The 25,757-nt window shown below is 38.2% G+C and overlaps 1 protein-coding gene across 1 annotated transcript in view; it reads right to left on the bottom strand.

The window, feature by feature from the left end:
• Nucleotides 1-54: 54 nt before the first annotated feature.
• The window catches only part of LOC126183900 (acetyl-CoA acetyltransferase, cytosolic-like), a 65,069-nt gene continuing 39,366 nt past the window's right edge, over nt 55-25,757 (bottom strand). Inside the window, exons 2-9 of the mRNA XM_049926238.1 lie at nt 21,782-21,912; nt 20,176-20,288; nt 19,897-20,096; nt 15,950-16,179; nt 14,748-14,933; nt 6,289-6,451; nt 3,736-3,876; nt 55-980 (exon numbers count right to left, since the gene is read on the bottom strand). Coding sequence (XP_049782195.1) covers nt 3,758-3,876; nt 6,289-6,451; nt 14,748-14,933; nt 15,950-16,179; nt 19,897-20,096; nt 20,176-20,288; nt 21,782-21,912 — 1,142 coding nt within the window. The 3' untranslated portion in view covers nt 55-980; nt 3,736-3,757. The remainder of the gene's footprint in view (nt 981-3,735; nt 3,877-6,288; nt 6,452-14,747; nt 14,934-15,949; nt 16,180-19,896; nt 20,097-20,175; nt 20,289-21,781; nt 21,913-25,757) is intronic.

Genomic DNA, 25,757 nt, shown 5'->3' with positions numbered 1-25,757 from the left:
AATATCTCGCACAACAATAAAATGTGTGAATTCAAGGCTCAGTCAAACACAAAGTTTTAATCATAATTTTTATTCAGCAGCATATGACCACACATTTCCACAAAATAGGGTTGATGCCTACCATGGGAGCTAAACTTTATAAAAAACAAAAAAAATAAAAGAATAATATTCACAAGAACATTAGACAGCTGTCACAATGAGAGACTCGTATACTACTGCTGAAGAACAAGTCTACAAATCTTGCTAACCTCTCTATCATCTAATAAAAAATTTATTAATTTGAAGAATAAAATTCAATTTCTGTTCACTCCACTCTACTAGTGATTTTCTTTGGATTTCTAAGCAAACCATATAATTATTTGAGATCAAATACAAATTTTGTAATGACCTATTACAATAATAATGTATGTAATGGCACTTTTGTTTATTGTTTGACTTGGTTCACAATAACAAATTATTGAAGTCTCCAGATGATAATTATTCTTTGAAAAAAAATCTGTTAAGTCACACACACTCTTAATATATATTTTCAAATCTTTTGTTAGAAGCATAGTTTCTCAGTTTTTATTTTGACAAAACAACCAATTCTTCAGTGTACTTTTGTTTTACTTTATTTATTACCAGAAAATTTTTGCATATAGTTGTTTTATAGATGATTAATTTGGATATAACAATTTTTTTGTATGATGGAACAAGTCATTCATTTTATGTAAAGCACACAAAGAACATTTATTATTAAATCACCATGCAGTTTTGCAATTTAAATCTGAAGCACAATTTTTGAAAATAAGTCCAATTCTAGGAAAAAAGGAAATGCTCACTTATATTGAACAATTCTCCCAGGATTTGACAGTATTATACAGACACTTCATACCATGTTAGGTACCATGGTGAGTAAAACAAACTAACCTAACCTGCTACATAATTCATATGAAGTTAATGAGTTGTTTGCAGTATCAAAACAATGGTGGTGTATAATCCTGAAACAAATATAGAAAATTATTAAAATGTTTAGTTCTTTTGAAATATGTATGTACTGTTACAAATAAAGAAATCATAATGTGGTTTACATTTAAATTTTACAATTATGTAACAAAGGAAGGAAAAATCTTCTTCTGTGAACATTTTGATATTTTCCAGTATTAATTGAATGAGATCATCATTACAAAAGACTCAAAGTTTTTTTCTTAAGTTAAGAATCCATTTTAATAGCATTTAGTTCATATACTGAACAGAAAAAAAGATCATAACATCAAGGAGGAGTTGTGTGGCATAAAAAGAAGTTGGTAGGTATGTTACTACATCTGAAAGATGATGTCTATTAAAATTTTGTGCCACTCGCTATAAGAGCAGCATTAATAGTACCACTATGAGGATGCAAATCAGGTTTGCTTTAAATACATGCTGTAAGAGTTGTGAGAATGAGTTATCTTTGAGGCTGGACATGGTGAGTTGATGTTTATCAAGGGTGCCTTTAAGGTGACAAAGACACTCTTATCAACAACTCACTGATTTTGAAGGAGATCATGTAATGTTGAGAAGCTGTATGTTCCTTCTGCAATATTGCAGAAAGACTTGGCAGGAACGTAGCCACTGTACATGATTGCTGGCAGCAGTGGTCCCAAGGCTGTTCAGTCACAAGAGTACTGGGTTCCATCATGTTTGGCATAGGGCTCTGGTGCAACATACTGCATCTGCAGCAGCAATTTGAGCAGCAGTTGGCACCACAGTGACAGAATGATCTGTTGCAAACCTCAAGGACAGCTCAGAGCCAGGTGCCCTGTAGAATGCATTCCATCGACTCCAAACTATCACCATTTGCGACTTCAGGGGTGTCAAGCAAGAGCTCATTGGAGGGAAGGGCGGAGGTATGTTGTGCTTTCTGATAAAAGCTGGTTCTGTCACGGTATCAGTGACGGCCATGTGTTAGTTAGGAAGAGGCCAGTTGACTGCAACCAACCTGTCTGCATGCTGGACACACTGGACCTACACCTGGAGTTATGGTCTGGGGTGCAATTTCGTATGACATCAGGAGTAGTCTCGTAGTTATCCCATGCACCCTGACTGCAACACCATATACTAGTCTGGTTATTTGACCTGTCATGCTGCCATTCATGAACAACATTCCATAGGATGTTTTCCAACAGGATAATGGTCACCCACATATCAGTGTTGTAACCCAATGTGCTCTACAGTGTGTTGACATGTTGCCTTGGCCTGCTCGATTACCAGATCTGTCTCCAGTTGAGCACATATGGGGCATCATTGGGTGACAGCTCCAGTGTCATCCACAACCAGCATTAACTGTCCCTGCATTGACTGACCAAGTGCAATTTTCATGGAACTCCAGCCCACAAACTGACATCCGGAACTTGTATGACACAATGCGTGCACATTTGTATGCTTGCATTCAACATTCTGGTGGTTAAACATGTTATTAATGTACCAGAATTTCACATTTACAATGACTTACCTTACTCTTACATTAACATGAAATCTTGCAATGCTAATCGGAGGAAGGGTATTTGGCCACCGACTGTCGCTAACATAGCCAAATCCCTTATAACAATTCTGACCCCATAGAGAAACAGAAAAAGGTGAAGAAGAAGATGAAGAAGAAGAAATTACAATAGAATGATATAATATACTCTTACCACACTACATATCTGCCCATAACCTTCCTAATCTCTCAGATCTCCATACCTTCCTCTGAAAGCACCAAACAAAACAGCATGGAGATAGTAGTTCTGGCTTCACTAGACTCTAAATCCAAATAATTAAGTGAGTGACTTGGATTTACTCATTGTCTCATTCATCTACACATTTTTTCCTTGAAGTGTTTATTAATATTACATATAGTGTTCACTGTAGAGCCTCTTGTAGACAGCTGTTTAAACAGTTGGATGTACTGACAACAGCCTTGTAATGCATTTACTCCCTTATGAGGTGTGTTGACAACACTCACAGTTCAAAACCTACAGTAACATTTATACACATAATACTAGATATATACCCATCACTTGGCCTGAGTGTGGCATAGAAAGGAGTAAGGTATTGAGCCATAACAATCTTCAACTACCTAAACAGTGATGTAAATAATTTAATAGATAATACAATTAACTTGAAACATAAACTGAAGTCATATGTGCCTGGCAATTCCTCCTGCCCCGTAGATGAATTTCTGAATGTGTACTGATATGATGTGTGATTTTTTTTTTTTTTTTTAGAAAGAGGGAGGGATAGATGGGAGTGTGGGTAGGGGGTGGGGGGGAAGGGGGGGTGGATGCATCAAACATAGTTAAGTATAAATCTCTATGCATAAAAAAGTGGCTTTAAGACCATCACATAAATGGTCAGTGTGTTGCCATATTTTTCACTGAGAAAGTGCATTATAATTGAAGAACCAACTTGTCTCAAATATAGGAAGACACCCAACTATGATACATGTAACATGAAAATAACAAAACTAAGCTAACCTGAACTAGTAACACATGCCAGTTAGGAATCTTTCAAACTCATTTTGTACAAACAGAATTGTTTACACTGAAATCTGAAACTGGAAACAGTGATTATTAATCAGACTGAAAAATAATCACGAAAAGTATATTTGTAATGACTGAATATGAAACATCTACAGCAGATGTAAAAGAATTATGGTAGATATCAGTTAAGTGATGAGACCATTATGGGAAGAAAGAAAAATAACACAACTTAAAAGTATAATGGTTGTCTTACCTTCTTCTTATTTTGTGCATCCTTAACATATTTCAATACAAATTGCTATACCCATTCCACCTCCTATACAGATAGCTGCAACACCTCGTTTGCCTCCTGTCCTTTGCAAGGCATAAATCAATGTTGCTATTATCCGAGCTCCTGAAATGTGAAGACATCAATAGAAAATACATCATAATCAGTTCCTTTGAAATAATGAGGCTAACAATGCAAGTATGGTGACAATGTCAGTGTAAATAAACTATTGCCATATTTAAGTTGTGTTAGTGCATAAAAACACTGCAAAAATTCTGCAGACATTATTTTCTTATTGGTAGGATAGGTGGTGTGACATTAAAGTATACCATAAGAAATGGTTTTCATTGTTGGCCATCATACTTTCAATCATCACAGTTTTTTCATCAGACTGTTTTAACAAAACACTCAACAGTGGCATTAAATTATTAGCTATTTTACAATGTTTCTAAAAGCTTCTTTTTCCTGACAATTAAAATATTTATTGATTCATAACTAAGGTGTCTTGCACATCCATGCTAAAACTTCCTAACAGATTAGAAGTGTGTAACAGACTGAGACTCAAACCGAGACTCTTGCCTTTTGTGACTCTTACTGTTACTGACTGAGATATTTCAGCAAGATTCTTGAACTGCCTCCACAGCTTTAATTTTGCCAGTACCATACCTCTCTTCTACTTTCCGAAGTTCACACAAGATCTCCTGTGTATCAGTGTTTTACACTAGCACACACATAATTACAACATGTAAGAACCAAACTTGAAATATCCTGTAGACTAAGGATAAACCATTTCTCCCTAATATCATTTCTCTCAGATGAGTAAGTCCAGTAAAGTGTGCAGAAGTGCATCTGTGAACTTTGGAATGTAGAACTGAGGTACTGGCAGTTGTGTGGCTAAGTAGTTTAGCAGCTGGTGTGGAGCTTTAACTTACCACCACCACCACCACCATCACCCACACAAAAACATCAAATATTTTTTTTATGGGCAAAGGAATACCTTGATACAACTGGTTAAGTAAGCAAAATATAATGTTAACTATTTTGTTAACAGTTTTTATGAATAGAAAAACATAAGTAAAATGAATTTTTAAAGCAACACAGTTTAATTGATTGTTAATGAAGCAGTACACAACCAAAGAGTTTCATAGTGACAGGTAACTTTAACATGTTGCTCAGAATCTCTTCTAACTATTGCTGCTGCAAATTTTGAAACTGCATCACCAAAATTGGTGTCTTTAGCTACACTAGTTTTGAAAGCACACAACTGCCAAACTAGAGTGTCATACTTGACTCATAGTGGACCAAAGATAATTCTTCATTAGTTTGAGTTTTGGAAAACTTCTCTCAAAGCAGACAAAGTTAAGAGAAATATTAACACCAAAGTGAGGTTTGGCCAGATTTGGAAACTGCATCTGTAACCATTAAGTGTAAGAATCATAAAAATGTCTTTGGAACTTTGGCAGCTTGCAGAAATCATATTAGATGTGGAATTTCTACAAGGGGACCATCTTCAGAAATCTCATCACAATTATTAATTAAACATTCACTTCTGAGGTTGCTGATCTCTAAAACAGCAAGTCTATCTGATATACAGTCCATGGTTTCACACTGTATAACAATTTACCAAATTGTAAAATTAATTTAGTAATTGACAAGCTGTGTTAACAATGCCTGCTGTACAAAAAAATATATGTCAAAGTAAGATCACTGACATCACTGTCTCAAGTGTGGTATGAGAATAAGTGAGAATGATTTTTGTTTACATCCTATCTCTATGTTAAAGTATGTGTCTGCATGCAATAGGGTCTGCCCAGTCCACAAGCTCTCTAATTGTCCAACCCTCCCATAAGTGTCAGAGGAAAAAAATCACAACTTGTGCTGGACTGGGTCTGGGACTCAGACCTAGATCCTTGTGGCCAATTCTCTTACCAACTAAGTGATCCAAAAACTACTAATAACCTGCCTTCACAACTTACGTTCCACCAGTACCCAGAAGCATAGCTAGAGGGGTACTAGGGATGCATAAGTTATGAAAGAAGGTTACAAGTTGTTCTTGGATCACTCAGTTGCTAAGAGAATTTGCCATAAAGGTCTAGGTGTGAGTCCCAGTCCAGCACGCATTTTTAATATGTCAAGAAGTTTCATAAAAATACATACTCTGCTTGCAGACAAAAGTGTCATTCTACCACATGCACACTGTTTACACATGTGAAATAAAAATGTGATGAGCTCTGTAAATGGTACTATTTAACACTAATACCTATTATGTGTTCATAAGTGCAATGTATACAATAAGTGAGCATGGTTTATATCTTAAATTGTACTGACAATTAGACTGTGTGTCAAAAAGCAAATATGGATATGAATAGATTAACTTAACAGTACAGTTCAAGGTAATGCACAAAGCCACAGCACACCACTAGATTAGTTTGAAAGTTTCCTTATCATGGTGTGATACATTGGCTTATCTTCATACAGTGTAAGGAGTGTATTTTCAGTAGACAAATTCAACAAAATTAAATAATGACAGATACATACCAGAAGACCCCAGAGGATGTCCCAGAGCTACTCCACCACCATTGACATTAACTTTTGTTGGGCTCAGACCCAACTGCTTCATTACTGCTATGGCCTGGCAAGCATAGGCTTCATTTATCTCAAACAGGTCTACATCAGATATTTTCCACTGTACCTTTTCCATCTATAATAATGAATAAAATCAAATTATAAGACAAGAGATGAAATAGTAGAAAGAAACATGCATTGCTTGTAAGGTATGTAGAAGTGAAACTGAAATACAATACCAACCTCGATATCATAAACAAAATCCATACCAGAAGACAGATTATTGAATGAAAAATCAATTTAAATGAAGTGAACTATTTTAATAATAATAATAATAATAAAATGCAAACACTCCAGAAAAAATGATTTTCTGTTCACTTAATTTCACAACCATGTCATATTTTAGAAATGACAAAGACTGCAAAGTAATGCCAAGTTTGTAATTTCACCACTACCCACCACATATTTCATTTTATCTAAATGAACTTCCAATGATCTTATAGTGTAAACTACATGTGTACATATCCCTCATATGACATTGTATCCTATGGAATTAACTAATTATGTTTTCTACCACTGTATAATATGAGGGTATGCTGAAAAGTTATGCCTCTAAATTTTTAATGTAGAAACTCTTAAAGTTTTTTTAACTAAAACAAATGTTATTAACATTCTACATCATTATTCTTCATGTTTAAATATTTATTTCTCAACATAGTCACCACAGTGATGAACACATTCCACCCCAGGAGAGACTTTTTTGATAGAGCCACAACTTCTTCTCCTCTGCTCGCACGGCTTTGTCACTATCAAAATGAAGCCCTTGAAGGTGTTCTTTAAGTTTTGGAGGCAGAAGAAAATCAGACTAGGCCAACTTGGGACTCTATGGAGGATGTTTCATGACAATGAAAACAATAAAGCAAGGCACTGGATTACTGCCGATGTCGCAGCACTCGTGTCTGATCTGACATTGTCATGCTGAAGGAGAGGGTGTTCCATATGTGCACAAACTCTTCAAATTCAAAACTCAATTTGCACATGATGTTTCTCACACATCAACTTAGTTATATTACACACTGCCGTGTCACACACTTACAATTTGGAGCATTCTAGTGGCAGAGGGCTGCAAATACTTTGACACGAAGACTAAAGGTATAGAATGTTAATAACATCAGTTTCATGTAAAAAAACTTTGAGAGTTTTCACATTAAAAAAATTGGAGGAATTACTTTATGTTTAATAATGAGTCATCTGCATTTGAAGCTGACAGTTTTTCCTCCTTCATACCACTTGCCCCATGTAGGTGGAGGATGGGCTGTCAGTGGGCAAAACAGCCTACTCTTCAGCTAAAGGGCTTAAAATATACATCAGGAAAAACAATATAATTATATGGTGAAATAGTTACATCAATTTTTTAAAAAAAAATATAAAAAGATGAATTTCGTGGATGGCATTATATAAAACTAAACTTGATTTCCTTCATTTGGAATTAAAAGCAAAAAAAGCTAAAAGGTGAACTTAAAATAAAACAAAACTATTTAAAACACAATGCAGACAGGTGATGAGAAAAAGAGGTACTACACCTTTGCTAAAGTTGAAGAATTTGCATTGTAAAAAAAATATTTAGGGAGAGAAAACAGCAGGTGTTCTGTAGGGTGTGGGTGGAGGAATAGGCATCTGTTGGGTTGTAATTATACAGATGAGGGAAGGTATTGGAGTGGCTGGTGGGAAAACAGAGAGGGAATAAGAGGTTGGGGTGTGAACAGGTCTGTAATATGAAGAGGAAAGAGAGAGGGGAAGATGAAAAGGGAACAGGGAACCCTAATATAGGGTAAGAATGGTAGTGAATAGTTACAGTTGATAGAACAGGTAAATTTCAGGGCTGCTTTCATTGTGGGGAAGAGGGAGTAGGTACAATTTTTATTAGAGAAGATATGGAATGTGTGTGTTGGTGTGGAACTTGGAGAATGTGCCAATATAGGTGCAGCGGCATACCAGGATTGGAAAATACAGAGGAAAAAATGTGACTGTTGGAGTTGAGTTTCCAGATAGTGTAAGATGTATGGAAGCATTTGATGTCACTGAGGAAAGCTGGGAATTGAATGAGATGGTGAAGGATCCATGTGCAAGAATGTAAATGGATGTGGAAGGCAAAACAGAGTGTCCGGCATTTAAGAATTTGGAGCAACTGACAGAACTTAAGTAGAGTGGATATCCATGCAATACTGGCATAGGAGAAAATAGCTAGGATCAAGGATCTGTCGGTGTGAAAAACAGTGGAGGGTAGCAATCCCCATACTTGGCCAGTTAGTAGCTTAAGCAATTTTAGTCTAGTGTGGACTTTCTGTTGGAGAGTTAGCAGGTAGGCTTTTCATGTTAGTTCCTGGGTAAGTGTTAGTCTGACATTTTATCGTGTTGGTTAATAGAATAGGATGGTTGTACATGGTTAGGCAAAAGCCATGTGAGGTGCAGATCGATTGTCCTATAATTATTGCCTGGAGTTTGGAAGGATCAACATCGATGAACTATTGGTTACACCAAAGACTAATTAAGGTGGAGTTCAAGAGACCATTGGAATTTCTGGGTTGTAGGATAGAGTGCTAGGAAAGTGGTGTCATCACCATACCGAAGAAGGTGAAAGAGGTGGATTTGTTTTGGGCATATTGACAATGTACAGGCTATTTAGGGGAGGAGAGAGGTCAGAACATGAGGCATGCCTGCAATCAGGCAGAAGGTATGGGAACTGGTATTGTTATACTGACAAAGGATGGGTGGTTAGTTAGAAAGGTGGCAATGAGATGGAGAGCTAATTGGAAGCACATATGCCTGGAACTTGAAAGGGAGGCCAGAATACCATACACAGTATTATTGAAGTAAGAAAGTTCTGGCAGAATGTAAATAAAGGAGACCATTCACCAAATAGCAGAAGAGTTGAGACATCAACAGGCACAGTTTGGCAGGTGGACAAGGGTGAGGTGGGGTTGTGTAAGGTGGTGTGGGCAGAGAGAGAAAGAAGTGGGAAGTAAGAAAGGGGTTGGGGATGGGTAGCTAGTGGCTCAGAGGGAGGTGCCAGTGTGGTGGCTAGGAATATGGGAGATACAAGTTACAGGTGCATGGACTAAGCATGAGATACATGGGTACCAGAGCTGGTGAGGTGCGGTGTACAGCAAGATGACATAGAAGCATGAATTGGGAAGAGGTGCTACAACAGAGAAAGGGGAAACCATTGAATATAGGATGGGTAGACAGTGGGTTACTGGAGACAGAGGTCAGGAGGGTGATGGGAGCGAAGGACGTGTTGTAAGGATAACTCTCATCTATGTACTTCAGAAAAACTAGTGCTGGATGGCAAGATCCAGGTGGCATGTGTAGTAAAGCTGCCATTAAACTTGAGTATAATGTGATCTGCATTGCATTATGCCACTGGGTGGTCAACTTTGTTCCTGGCCACAGTTTGGCTGTGGCCATTCTTTCTGGTAGACAGCTGGTTGGTTGTCACACCAACAAAAAAAGCTGTGCAGTGTTTGCAGCAGCATTGGTACATGACATGGTTGCTTTCTCAGATGACCTTGCCGCTGATGCAGTATGATACAATATTGCAGTACCTGTGTTATTCACATGAATGACACAAGGTTCCTTCAGATATGCAATGTGTGTCCAAAAAAACAGGCACTGTTGGTGACTACACCCATTATCAAATGCATGAAATGTATTCACAGTTGTGAATATGGACAACCATCAGCTGTATAATGGAATGGTGACAATGAAAATGTGTTCAAGACTGAGACTCAGTTTGCCTTTCCATTAGACTATCTGAGCACAACTCACAGCCAGACCCAAACTTTCATGTCACAACCAATCCTCATACATGCATTATTTATATTCTCATACTAGGATACATTTTACCTGAAAGTTGCTTGCAGGTGTCAGTAGATAAATACAATACCGCAGTGCCTGAAATATTCAGACATACGATGCGATGTTCTTTCAGACATGCATGCAGACATGTGGTTGATGACTTATGGATGTTTGGGTCTGGCCGTGAGTCATGCTCAGAGAGCCTAACAGTAAGGCAACTGCTCACAGTAAGTGGGAATTCGTGGTTTGAGTGCCAGCCTGGCACAAATTTTCATTGTTGTCACTCCATTAAACAGCTGATTGTTGTCCATATTCACAACTGCAGATATATTTCATGTATTTCATTAATGGCTGTAGTCACCACAGTGCATGTTCATTCAGACACATATGCATGTCCGAAGGAACATTGCATCATACTTCTGAACAACTCATGTGCTGAAGTACTCTATGTATCTGCCGGCACCAGGGAAGAGACTTTCAATTAAAATGTCTTGCCTGTATGAGAATATTCATAATGGATGTATGAGTACAGGTTGCAGACACATGGTTGATGACATATGGAAGTTTGAGTCTGGCAGTGAGTCATGCTCAGATAGCCTAATGGTGTAGCGACCACTCGGGATAAGCAGGAAATCCAGGTTTGAGTCCCAGCCCAGCACAAGTTTTCATTATCATCATTCCATTATACAGCTGATGGTTGTCCATATCTGCAACTGTGAATACATTTCGTACATTGCCTGTGATGCAGTATGGTAAGCCTGTGATAGGACTGGAGTAGGAAGTGCTGGGTGGGTGAATCGGGCAGGTCTTGCATCTGGGTCTTCCACAGGGATATGATCCCTGTCCTAGGGGGCTGGAAGTGAGAATGGCATAGGAATGGACCAGGATGTTGCAAAGGTTGTGTGGACAATGGAATATCACTTTTGGAGTGGTAAAAATCTTGGATGACCCTCATTTCTGGGCATGCTAATAGGTAATCATAGCCCTGGTGAAGGATATAGTTCAGTTGCTCCAGTTCAGAGTGATACTAGGTGACAATGGAGAGTGCTCCTTTGTAGCAGATCCTTGGGAGTGGTGGGATGGTTAGGGGTTTGTGAGCATATAGCATGGGAAATCTGTTTGCAGATTAGGTTTGAGAATAATGACTGTCTGTGAAGGCCACCGTGAGACCTTCAACATACTGGGCAAGGGAGTTCTCATAACTGCAGATATTCCATCAAAATATGGCCATGCTGTATGAGAGTGATTGTTTGGTCAGGAAGGGGTGGCAGCTGTCAAAATGCAGGTACTCTTGATGGTAGTGGGATTACCAGGAAGTTGGTACACTGGGTTGAAGAGGATCCGATGAAGCTGATGGGAGAGAACGTGTTGAGATGTGGGGGAATGAGGATAGGGTGTCTTGACCCTAAGTTGAGATTATTAAGACTTCATTAATGAACCTGAACCAGATAAGGGGTCTGGGGTTTGGGAGGCTAAGAATGTTTCCTCCAGATGGCCTAGAAACAAACTGGATTAGGAGGGTGCCATGTGGGTCCCCATGACTGTGCTGCAGATTTGTTTATATATGTTCCCTTTAAAGGAGAAGTAGTTGTATGTGAGGATACAGTTGGTAAGGTGTACAAGGAATGAGGTTAGTGGCTTTGGACTTGGAAGGATGTTGGGAGAGATAGTGTTTCATAGTGGCAAGACCATGCTCATGGGGGATGTTGGGTGAACAGGGAGGTGGCATGAGTGGTGACAAGTAGGGCTCCAGGTAGCAAAGGGGTGAAGATGGTCTAAAGTTGGTGAACAACGTTGTTAGTACCCTTGATGTGAGAGACTAGGCTTCAAGTAGTTTGTTGGAGGTATTGGTTGACACGAGTGGAAATTCTTTCCATGGAGGCACAAAAACCACAGACAATGTGGTGTCCAGGATTGTTGGGTTTTGTGAATTTTGGGGAGCATGTAGAAGGTGGGTGTATGGGGCATTGTTGGGGTGAGAAGGAAGATGAACTCAGGAGAAATTCTGGGGTGGGCCTAAGGATTTCAATAGGGACTGAAGACTATATTGAACTTCTGGACTGGGATCACTATGGCAAAGCTTGTAGGTAGAGAACTCAGACAGTTGAGAGAAGTATGCTGTCAGGTAGTCACTGTGGTCCATCACAACAGTGTTGGAGTTTCTGTCCACAGGTAGGATGATTAAATTAGGGCATGTTTGGAGGTTTTGAATGGTTGTCCTTTCTGTTGAGAAGTTTGTGTTCTTGGGAATGGACCTGGGGAATGATGGCGAGGCCAAGTCGTAGGTAGGAAATTCCTAGAAGGTGACCAGAGGTTGGTTTGGTGGGTGGGGGATCATGGTTGAATGCTGGTATGAACTTTGAAGGGGCCAGGGATAAGGAGAGTAGGTCTTTTATGAGTGCAGCATTAAGAACTTGGGTGTGGGGCTGAAGATGAGGCATTTGGATAGTACTGAACTTTTGTAGGATTGAGAACTTTGGTTGCAAGGTTAACAACAGTGTTTCGGGTTTGTTTGGGTTCTGGATTTCAGGGAGTATTAGGAGGGAGTCTTGGAGTATACGGTAAAATGAAAACATCAGCCAGGCAGGGTCTGGATGCTATTAGAGTTGGTTAGGAGGTTTTCTGAGAGTAGGATGTGTGTTGATGGACAGCAGTGCTTCAAGACAGAAGTAGGATGTCAACAGGTTGGATAATTTATGGACTTGTATGTAGCTAGGATTCCACAGTGTATCTCGCAGAGGTAAAAGAGGCAGTTCTGGGATACCCGTAGGAGACGTGTTTCTACAGTACCAGGTTTTGTGAGTTATGGGGAGGCAGAACGTGCACAGGTGAAGGTCATTGTGAAAGGAGGGATGGGATCCAGAATAGGGAATTTTTGTGACTATGCCATTGGGGTGGGGGGTGGGGGGAAGGGTGGGGGGTGGGGTGGGGGGGGGGGAAGGAGGGTTCCATGGCTTAGGCAGCATTTAAGAAATATGATTTGGAGCTGGGTTTTAGCTAGGGATAGGGATACTTTTCGTAACTGATGCAGACAGATGGAGTAGGGGTCCATTTGGGATGGAATGTTGTTAGAAAATGTGAAATAGATGAATGCAAGTGTTAGGTGGCTGTAAATGTAACTGGCTAACAAGGCATTTATTTGGGGAGTTCAAAGGCTGGAAGAAATTGTGCTTATGGCAGTAGGATGGTTCTGTAATGTGAGGGTATTTCTTCATGCAGGAAAGAAAGGAAAGATGTAAAATTCATAAAGGTGTAATGGCTGAGGAGAGATGGTTTGATTTGGAGATGAAATGTAATGGTTTTGTTGCTAGGAAAGTGTTTTAACTGTGATGTGGTTGATGGGTGGTTTGTAGGATAGCATGAGGTGCCAGCAAAACTGCTGCAACCAGTGCTACAGGGTGTCTCAAAAGTCTAGCATGACCACACTGGAAAGAGTTGTTAATGTATATGTGTAACAAAGGCAAGAAGGAGCATGTAGTGAAAGATGTGGATGGATGATATGGGAGAGACAAAGTAGAAGCAAATTATAAGATAGTAATGAAGGATGAATGACTCAAGGTTTAGGGTGGAAGAAGTCACTAGGCAGTATAAATATAATAAAGAAAATTTTGGCAGAATGTAAATAGTTTAGGAGAAAGGAGACCATTCACCTCTGTGTGTGCCTGTCAACAACTTAGTGCTCCTGCTATTTGGTGAGTGGTCCCCTTGACTCTTAAATTATGCACAGTATTTTAATGTCCAGCAGTTTGCATAGATAAAGATTTTGGCCATTGTTGCAAGTGTCCTTTACCATGGTAATCTATGATATAACTTGCAACAGTGGCTGAAATTCCAGTCAGTATAACATGGTCATGTGATTGCATATCTATTGAAGTTTTATTGAAACAATAGTGTTTTCCAGGTAGTTTGGATAATGTTGAAAATGGTAGATGCAGTTGAAATTCTGAAAGGTATTTGGTGATTATGATGTAACCAGAATGGTATATTAATGAACATAAATGCTTGTAAATGCTCATCAAGTGGGGGCTGGAAACATGCTTCTGAAATATCAATCTTGAAGAAACAATGAGCACTGGTGATACGGGGAAACAATGCAGTTTATGTAGAATGATGATGGAGATAACTTACTGACTAAATGTAATATGTCATAGAATTCATATAGCTACCAATCAGTTGAGTTTGACTAGTATTAGACTTCCCAATGACTTACAAGACAGGCAGTGCTTTGACTTCTTGTGGGTCAACATAACTGCAAACAGTGATATGTACTGTAAAGTTCAGAGCACAGGTCAAACCCTGCTTCAGTAGGAAAGGGAATGCCCTGCAGATTTCTTTGAGTCCTTGAAAGAGAATAACTTCTGATACAATGCTCTTTGAATTTGCAATGGAAAAGTAAAAGGTGTTGAATGAAATCCACATTAAGATATATGGAATATGATTTGTGATCATGCACTGTACAGATGGAAGGAGTGGAGATAGGGGAAAGAGTGAGAGAGAGTGCTGTTACACTGAATCATAAGCCCAAATTAATTATTTATTATTAGAACAAAAGTGATAATGTGTATGTGACTTACAAGTGATGTAATAGCTGGTACTGGTCCCATGCCCATGTACTGTGGGTCAAGACCACCTTGTGACCATCCTACAATCTTTGCCAATGGTTTTAAGCCTCTTTTTGAGGCAAGCTCTTTCGTCATCAAGACTAATGCTGCGGCTCCATCATTTATACCAGTAGCATTACCAACTGTGACAGTTCCACCCTGTAGTAAATGTAGAAAGTAATACAATGTAACAGCTTAAATTTGTTGACAATTGATTAGTTGTTATCAGTGGTATTATTACTTAGCATTTGTTCTAATAAACAAACTAATAGAAATCACAAGATGTTATACATGTATCGAGGACTGTGGGGTCAGCATCCCGCTTTCCCAGCTGTTGCAGTTTTTGTGACCTGGGACTTACACTACTCACTCAAGTAGCTCCTCAGTTGACATCACAAAGCTCAGTAAACCCCATTATAGTCCTCTCACCAATGAAAAATCCTTGTAGTATTAGGAATCAGACCTGGGCCCTCTGCATGGCAGTCAGCTGCGCTGACCACTCAGCTAAGGGGGCTGACATTATGCATGTTTGAATAATATAAATTAAAACACTATGATTTTGAATAGTAGCATTGTAAAGCTTTAGATCGAAATCCTGTCTCTATAAGTAACATGAATATCTTCCTGTGTTATGTACAATCTGTATACATCTATCTTCCAATTAAGAGGGTTCTATAAACGATGAAATAGTGTGAGAGCATCACTTCAAAAAGTACCTATATGAAATGTATAGAAATACTTAAATGTTCATTAATAATTAAATCTGGTTACATTTTGGCCACATTTCTTATTCTGAAGAAAAATCAGTTATCTTCTCCTAGACGTATGTAGTCAGTGACTTGCAAATACGTTGTACGGTTTTGGTCATGTATAGTTATGTATGCTCTCCATTCTGATTCTATCAACAATTTCTGAGGTTTGTTAGTGTTTAAACACCTCTAAAATTTAGATATTGTAAAATTAATTTTATATTCTTACTGTTATGTGCAATTTAACATTGATATATCCTCAATGACTCAAAAAATTCCCAACAGCCAGCCACAAAAAATTATAAATAAAAGATAATTATGTTATAATCTTGTGTGGATTTCTATATATGTACAAAGTATTTACACAACATAGATGTTAATGGAATAAGTAAATTTTAAGCTAGAGAGATTCAATAGCAGTGCTACCTTTCGAAATGCTGGTTTCAGTTTCTGCAAGTCCTCAATCTTCAGATCATTCCTAGGATGTTCATCAATTGATACTAATTTTTTCCCATTTGAACTTTCAATAGGAACTGGTACCATTTCCTTATCAAAATATCCTCCCTGCTGAGCTTTGGCAACTCGACGCTGAGATTCGAGAGCTAATTCATCTTGCTGTTCACGAGTAATTCCTTCTTTGTCAGCAATTCTTTCCACTGTAATGCACAAATACTAATGTAGAACATGATAGGAAAGTAATAATGCATTTATTTTTGTGCATAAATTATTATACCTTTCTCACACTGAACAGTATTGTTTTACATATACTTGAATAAGTTTCTTACAGATGTCATCATTAAAGTCATGGTAAGGGTTCCACTCAGCAGAGCATGACTCACAGTAACTCATACACTATACCAGGATGCTCATTTATAACAGTACTTCCAGAAATGAGTGCACACACTAACATCTAAATGTAGAAACTTTCTACTTCACAGAAAATATTTGCAGAACTAAAAGATACTGCAAATGCAAGTATTAAGAAGAGTAAAGGTAACCACCCACCATATATATGAGGCACAGAGCATTTGAAAGGCACATAAACAAACTGAAATTGTTGATGAGCTTTCAGAAAATGCCCTTCTTTGGAGCTAACTAATACAAAACATGCATTTCAAAGAATACTGATATATGAAGATACTATCACATGCAAAAATGTATATATTTTGCTGGATGTTACCTTAATCACTGTATTTGTGACACATAATATCAACAATGAAATGGCCTCTCGAAGCAGCAGCAAGTGGTGACTTGATCTAGTGGAAAACCTCAGTATAGGCATCAAAATTAATGTCTGACCCCTTTGCCAGCCTTGAAGTATGGGCTATTGGTGAAACAGTTGTCTAGGGCCACTGCCAGTCTCAAAGCATATGCTGTTGGTTCTTACAGCCCACCTGACATGTGGTGGGACAGCACTGCACTGAAACTATAGGAAGAAGCGTCCACTACATTAAGTTCTCCTAGCACTGACTACAGCTATTTTTTGGAATGAGGTGCAGGAACTGCTTAGCAACCCTCAGCTGTGTTCCTGACAAATGTTCACCAACCTTTCTCAGGGCCAACAGTGGTGCACCCATTGACAATGCTGGACACAGAAGAGGCACCGTGTCATCTTTTTGTATGAGCCCCATATCTGTGCACAGCATCACTGTGGAAATTTCCATGTGTGACATGTTTAGAGGCTTCAAGGAGAATGAACATTGTGAGGTTGAATGTGTCAACAGGATATGGGCCCAGCAGCTAATTTTATGGTGTGGCATTCCTTGGGGTGCACGACACAATCATTTCTCATTCACACAGTCAGTAATTTGAACAGCAGCCATTACATTGCTGATGTGTTAATGGTGATCATTGTATCCTGCTTCTGAGGTCTCCATGGTATTGCTTTTCAACAATATAATGTAAGATCTCATGTTGCTCATGCTGTTCTGACCTATCTCAATATAGAGGGTGTTTGACTGTTGCCTTGGCCAGCACATTCTCCATGTCCCTTGTTCATTGAAAACATCCAGTCACAGATTTCTGAGTGAGTGGCATGACACCATTCTCCAGCCGCTCTATTGATGAACTCTGGCACAGAGTCGAAGTAGGAAGAGTGATTAACCAGTATGTGCCATCCAAGCTCAGCTGGACGTGATGCCCTGCCAGGTTAGAGCCATCACTGTTGTCAGACATGGCAGCTCTGTGTTCTAAATACTGTAATTGTGTATCCCCAAACCATGTACAAATTTAATAATTTACCTTCTTATGACACAATATATGCAAACTGCATAAAACTTTGTTACATGCTATTCTTCCTATCATTGCAATTCGAATGATCAGCATTTTAATTTGCTATCCTCATAGTTGTATTTTGCTCTCTGTAAGTGTCCATTTTGCACTCACAGTGTGTTCATAATAAACAACTGATTTCACTCTCCCTTACCCTATAAATACTAGGTGCACAAGCATATAATGTCGGAAATCAACTTAAGACTACATGGAATGTAGTGAAACAAGAGACATGACAACCAGCCACAGAACATCACTATTGAACTGAATGGAAGGACTATAAATGATGAGTCATGTGTAGCAAATATATCTAATAGTTATTTCTTACACATAGTGGAATGTATAGGAACAATCAGCTCGAAAGAAAAATCACAGCAGTATGTTGAAAAAGCGACATTCATAAAATTCAGTCATATAAATGTATCCTTTTGAAATCAAGAAAATTATATATTCTCTCAAAAATAAAAACTCATCTGGTTTTGACTGTGTTTCCAATAGAATACAAAAGATTTGCTCCCATATAAGAAGCCCTATCACATCTGAAATATGTAATGCATTATTAACTTAAGACATTTCACCAGCAAGACTGAAATATGATGTTGTAAAACCCCTCCCTGAGAAAAGTGATAGGACAGATGTCAATAACTCCCAACCTCATATATGTTTGACATTGTGTCAACAGCTGGGACCATCTGAATTGTTATATTATTCTGAAATATCAGGTACACTAAGATTGCCTGTAAATCTTTTTATTGATTACTAGTTTCAACAGATCTGTGCTGTCATCATCAAATCTTGATCTTTACGGGCTTGCAAGTAACATTGTGATGTTGCATGTAACAGGTAGCAAACATAAAATACCACAATTATAAAACATATATCACATTGTGCTGATGTCCTAGTGTCTCCACTGAGTTGTTATTGTGGTGTTAAGTGTATGAATGCACTGGGACATCAGCACAGTGTGGTGGGACTGATGGTGTAGCCAACCAATGGGTAATATCATATCATATCTTCTGACAGGGAGGAAATCATGTGTCCCCAGGGCTCAGTCCACTATTCTTCCTCGCATATGTAAGTGATTTTCTGTCTCATATACAACAACCAGAATTAGTTCTTTTCACAGATGACACTAGTATTGTAATCAATCCAAGCATACGTACAGAAACAGAAGCAATTATAAACAAGGTTCTCCAAAGCAACATTGACTTATTTTCTGCAAATGGTGTCACCCTCAATTTAAAAGATACAACATATTAACTTCTGCATATCTATGGCTACCACACCGATGATAAGTGTAACACATGATGAGGAAATAATAAATAGGATGGAAACTTCAAAATTCTTAAGTGTCCATACTGATGAGAATTTAAACTGGAAAACGCTCATTTTGGAACTCCTAAAACAACTTTGGTCATCCACATTTACATGCAAATGTTGGGGAGAAACAAATCAGTAAGCTGACATAATGTCATATGAAATAATGTTCTGGGGTAACTCATCTTTAAGAAAGAAAGTCTTCCTTACTCCAAAACTATTTGTAACAATAATATGTTGTGCTTACCCACTACCATTTTGTAGAAATCTGTTTAAGGAGCTGGGCATTCTGATTACTGCTTCACAGTATATTTATTCCATCATTAAATTTGTTGTAAATAATCCAGTTCAAAAGGAGCAAAAATGTACATAATTATGATACCAGAAGGAAAAATGACATTCATTACTCCACAGTAATGTTGTCTTTAGCCCAAAAAGGGTGCATAATGCAGCAACTAAAATTTTTAATACCTTATCCAGTGATATAAAATGTCTGTCAGGCAGCAAAGTAAAATTTGAAAATAAACTGGAAAAGTTTCTCCTTGACAACTCCTTCTATTCCATAGAATAATTTCTGTTATTGAAATGTGTAAATAGCCATATTTACAAATGAATTTGCTATGTGAATCTAAAATGATTTGTTCCAAGTCTTTTCAATTTATCATGCAAATGATCCTTGAAACATGAAACTAACTAACTAACTACCTAACTGAATGACATTCTAAAATGAAAGCTCAAACTATTCTCTGTGATCTACATCTAGTACCCTTCAGAATCTCACTTACCAGTTTCTCCCATGTGTATATCATAAAATGCATCTGTGAGACCATCACATAATATGGTGTCACGTAGGGATGTATCTCCCACCTTCAGTCCTTTTCTCATATTGACTACATGAGGTGTCTGGCTCATTGATTCCTGTCCACCACACACTGCTAATTGTGCATCACCGTTTCTTATGCTCAGGTATCCGTCAACAACAGCTCTGTAACAAAATTGTACAAATGAATGAAAAAGGAATGAATATCAGTGAAAAATACTAGTGGTTAATGAATGTCATCTACCTTATTCCAGAACCACACATCATGTTGACAGTGGTTGCTGGGACAGTATATGGTAATCCTGCACGGAGTGCTGCTTGGCGAGCAGGATTCTGACCTTGCCCAGCTGCCAGAACCTTGACATACAGGTTTAAAATTAGTGAGGTACTAAACCAATCACACATCAAAAACATTTTCTTGTAGCATTGTGAACTATCAAGTCATGATTTATCATTGTGAATACAGAGAAACGTAGCTTCCTGCACTGGAAAAAATATTATAATGCTACACTGCAGTATAAATTCTAACAGACTCTTGATCTATAGTTGTAAAGTATTTACTAAACTTAAAGAAGAGCAAATGCTGCTATTTCTAGAATTATTTATGATAAACTGTTGGCTATTTTAACTGTGCATTTTGTCTGAAAATCACATGCATCAGATGTCTCTTCTGAGAGTGGTCAGGTGCATTTTCTCTGGTGTTTATGTACTTATTTGCAATTCCCTTTCTGCAGTGTGTAGACAGTGTCAATGCAAACAAATACTACTCATCATATGTTTTATAGGATATCCATCTCAAGCGAAAATGTCAATCATTTTTTGATATGCACAAAACGTATTTTAAAAGTTGAATTTCATGTGTCCATTCTGTAGAATGATCATGCAGTAGTCAAGTACTACATTCAGTTTAGTTAAATGTGATAACAGGGACAGAGAAGCATGAATAATAACCAGTATTTGAGGAATAACTGAGTCGTGGTGTTGCATCGTGATGACTGACATGGCACTGCATGAGATGGTATATGAAATGGGGCAAGTCGTGAAGGGAGACATGGTGAAAAAATGTTTATTCATTTCTCTGTGTATGGTGTTGTTATTCACTGGATTAGGGACCAATTTAAAGCTAAAACACCAATACAACCTAGTAGAGTATCACTTTCATTATATTTTTTTTCAAAATGGCCAGATTTTCCAGTTTCCACATACCTAACACATTAATATCTCCATTCATTGTTGTAGTACTGGTTATTTTCTGTGTTGATAAAAATCAACTAATAAACAGATATCAAACAGGATATCACAATATATGAAACTGGCACTGCTCAATTGAACGGGTTCATAAAATTCAGTTTAAGAGCCTATTGTTTGTAAAGAGAAACAACCCAATGTTTCTCATAACACTGAGTGTCACATGATGATTAATATTTGTTTGAGCTGACTCGATGTAGACATTGCAAAAAAATTAAATTTGAAATATCTGCTGAAACACCAAACAGCTCAGAAGAGTTAGGAAAGCATTAGATATGCACTACCGTTTATCGCAACATCAGGGATGTTAACATGCGAATACATGTATGGCATGCATATGTGCGGACATTACCTGTTATCTGACGCAGAAGTACTTAGTTGCTGTCTCTGACAAAAATATTAAAGTTCTTTCAGTTTTTTATAGAGTTCTGCCTCCCCTGTTACTATTATGTTTGTTTTTTATATTTTATTGTGCTTTCTTTAACTAGACCATTATGTATGTATGGAAGCACAGGTGAAGTACTTGGCAAAATGGTCCACAGTACAATGAAGTTACACTTTTCAAAGAATCATACAATGAATATCCATGGATATATGCTCACCTGTCCCATAACTACTTCACAGACACCTGGTATTTTATCAGGCTCAATTTCAGCTCTGCGCAGAGCTTCTTTAATTACAACAGTGCCCAATTCATCTGCTCTCAGGGATGATAGGGATCCACCAAAGGCACCTGTTAGTTTGAAATAAAATTAAAGAAATTTTACTATGCTGCAAGGAGTAACTGGTAATGAACACATTATTCACATTTGCAATCAATCATTGATATGAAATTCTGCTTTTATTGTAGTGGCTAGAATGTATCATAAGCACAATGAATGAACTGTAATCATAATAAATGTAATAATTACCAGATTTACTGAGTTAATGTGTGTTACTTTGTTTTGCACAATAGAGCAACTACTTCATGTATGTTATGAGATAGGATCTTTTCTTGATGTACATCAAATTTGTCCCTGACTGTTCATCAACTGCTTTTAAACCACTTGACTGAAATGTCATGATTAGGGGACATGTATTTTCAAATCTTTGCATAGGTTTTGCCATAAAAACAGTTTTAGTGAAATGTTTATCTGTAGGCCTTCTGTTATGTGAGTAAGTAAACAAAGAATAGAAATGTGACCCCTTTCAAAGGGTTCAGTTAATAGTGTGAACAAACCTGGTGGGAAAGAGTGTCAGCAGCTAGAAATGTTAAGTTTAAATATCTATAGAAATAAGCATAGTTCCAAGAAATGAGCTATTAATAGTAATGTCCAGCCTAGAAATGTTCATATCAAGCTACAACAGTGGATTAGTTCCGTTTTCTATACATCAAATCAAACAAGAATAAGAATAAATGTGACTCCAAGAAGCAACTCACTTACAATCATATTAATGTGAAAGGTCAGGCCTGCTGGTCTAGCAATTAAGCACTTGGCTGGAAACTGAAAGGTTAGGAGGTTGAACCCTGGTCAGGCCATGGATTTTTCAACCTGCCTTTAACCTAACTTTCCCCTCTCAATGATGTGAAGTTCCACCAGGAACGACACATGATACAGATCCCATGTTAAACTGTAGGTCTCATTTCCCAGGCAGGATTACTAGGGTAGGTGAGAAACACCTGCACCAAGCCATTGAGCCACATGAAATTATTACTATTATTAATAATAAAACCATTAGAACTATAAAGTCTGAATGATCATAGTGAATTTCAATCTCTCTCTCTCTCTCTCTCTCTGTTCATGTATGTGTATGTGTGTGGGGAGGGGGGGGGGGTTGTTTTTGGAGAAGAAAGTCATGTCTCAGTATACAATAAATTACTTATGTCTATTTAGCAACTCATTTTATGTTGCAGAGAAGAGCTACTATGAAAGGCAAACTACATAAATCTGTATTTAAGCAAATTTCTGCAGTCTGACAAACATTTTATTCCTGCGGATCACTATGGATGAAAAGGATCAAAACTAAATCTTATCTCATATAAACTCTCCATGCCTTTGGCCAGGGTGATTTCAACCACCTTCTCCTAACATACCATAAAATAGTTACTGAAATGTTCCCATCCTATCGACTATAGCTTACCCTACCTCTTCCATTCCAAGCAAAGGCTCCAAGCCATCCTTTCCCTGCATACCTGCAATCCTTCCCATCTCTTAACACCTACATACTGTCTCTTGACCATTCTCAGTAATCACTCCACATTGATTTTTCAAATCACCTCCTCTTCAGCCTCGTGTGCCTCTGAAGCCCTTACCCAGATAATATTACCAGTACTGAAAATCATAAATGTCATCCCATCAAACTTCAGACCACCATTTTTACTCTCATCAATGAATTTTCATGCATTTTAATATTTTTATTCAAAGACTGAAGGTTTTCATTTAAATATTACATTATAACCTGTTATCAATAATTTAAACACAGGCTGTATTCATTCATATGCAAATTATTACTATCAACAACAATTTTTTTCTATGCCTCATCAACTAATTGTACAGTATACATCAAAGACTTAAGAGTGGAAATACGGCCATCTCTAGCCCACTCCCTATTGAGGGAATGTAAATAATAGATAAATAACAAGAATGAAAAGTCCTGGTACAGCCAATATTGTTTTGTAACTCTCTGTGGTGAGAGAAGACACTAATCAGTGCAGTGGGAGTCATTCTCATGTACAGGCAACTATTCATGAGAAAGAGGGTGCAGCAGACCTATACCTGATCACTGTAATGCAAGGAATACAGGTCAGGGTGAAGCCCCTACCATTGCATATCCACTGGACTTCATTGCTAAGCACTGCAGAGCCAATCCCATCTATATCCTTCATCCTGGTGCATGCTGCAGCCACAGCTAAGGAAGGTACATACCACAGATTTGGTTGCAATCATATCACTACATGAATAGGCACTCAATGGAAAGAAATCTTGCTGCAGGAGGTTGAACAACAGAAGTTTCCAGTTGCCAGCAACTAAGGAGTTTGCCTGTCAAGCTGCTACAGAATGTGCAGGCGTCAAATCAGAGCATTTGTAGAGGGAGCAAAGGATAGCATCATCTATCACAACTTGAACTGCCAGCAACTATGCCCTGTGATGGCGCAGCATGCAGCATATAGGGATCTACAAATGATACTGGGGCACCATTTCCAAACTGCTACAGCTACAAGCAGTGAATGCACCATCAGTAGCAGAAGAGTGGGAGAGCTTGTGTGCACCAAGAAGGCAATCTAGTGATGATGACGACACCCATGCTGCAGTTGCATAACTTGTTAAGTGCTTGTACTGATGACCAATGCAGTTGGTGAGACAGCTAAAGCACCACTTCCACCCCAGCCATGGTTTTAGCAGAGGTTTCCCTCCAGGGCTGTGAGAAGAAATTCACCTGCTCCACCTCAATTCACAAATAAAGTCATCCTAGCATAAACCAAGTTATGTTGAAATGTCTAAAAGTCTTATGTACAATATACACCTCTCTAGTGTAGTGTTGCTGGTTTGTAAGCTGGAGGCTACAGATTCAAGTACTGACTTGAACATGGTAATAGATTTTAAGTGTTTTGTTGGTGTGTCTCTTCAGTGTAGCGATGAAATTAAGTGGGATTAGCTTCTTTGGCTAAGGAGTTGGAAGATTTACAATTTACTGAGAAGTGTGCTGTATCTCAAAAAACAAGCATAAGTTAGCTGTCTTGTTATGGTCACTTGCAGCAGGTATGGTATGAAGTTTGTATATTATGCATAGTATTGTTTTTACTTACAACTTTGTGGAAGTAAACAGTCAATAGTTTACAATTAGCTCTACCATAAGTTTAGTATTATCAATTTCTCTCCTAGTTTTTGTTTTAGGAAGATCTAAGTTTGAGTGTAGTTTACAGCAGTGGATAATAGTTAGGGATTGTTAGCGTTGTGGGATCTTGATTCAGGTGTTGCAGAATCTTGATTAATGTGTTGTTTGCTGCCCATAGACAGCTGGAAGTTGCATTGGCAGTTGTTGACAGGCTTTGTATGCCTGCTGCAAACAGCATTTGTGGTGCTGTGGTAGGATAGTCTCATAAGCAATGTAGCTTGCCAGTTACTCCTGCTGCCCAAGTGGTTCACAGAGTCCTAAATCTAGCATCAAGAAACCACTTGATGGTGACTGGTGGGTCATACCCAGAGCTAGAGCTGTATGTAGCTAAAAGATGGTCAAAAGACTAGCTCCAACCATATAACAAATAGCTTTGAACTATTACCATTACCTGATAAGGTGAAACAGCATCTGTACTCTAATTACCTCGATTGAAATGTGGCCCCTTTGTTGAGACTTGAGTAGCTACAGGGAAAAGAAAGGGCTGCTAGTCGCAGACACACTGAGTGTGTTTCCCAAGAAGTGGATGAGACCATCCCATATGCAATGAACAAGGCAGGAAGCGGTCAGTGAGATAAACAATGCCTGTCACCTATGATATGGAATCATTCTTGGTCCTTTTTAGAGACTGGCAGAAATGGTAAACACAACTAGCCTCACTCAAAGAGTATCAGTGCACACCTGGAACATGCATCAAAAGAC

The sequence above is a fragment of the Schistocerca cancellata genome, chromosome 4 (genome assembly GCF_023864275.1).
Source record: "Schistocerca cancellata isolate TAMUIC-IGC-003103 chromosome 4, iqSchCanc2.1, whole genome shotgun sequence".
Lineage (NCBI taxonomy): Eukaryota > Metazoa > Arthropoda > Insecta > Orthoptera > Acrididae > Schistocerca > Schistocerca cancellata.
The sequence above is the reverse complement of the archived record's forward strand: the minus strand, read 5'-3'. Positions and strand labels throughout refer to the sequence as shown.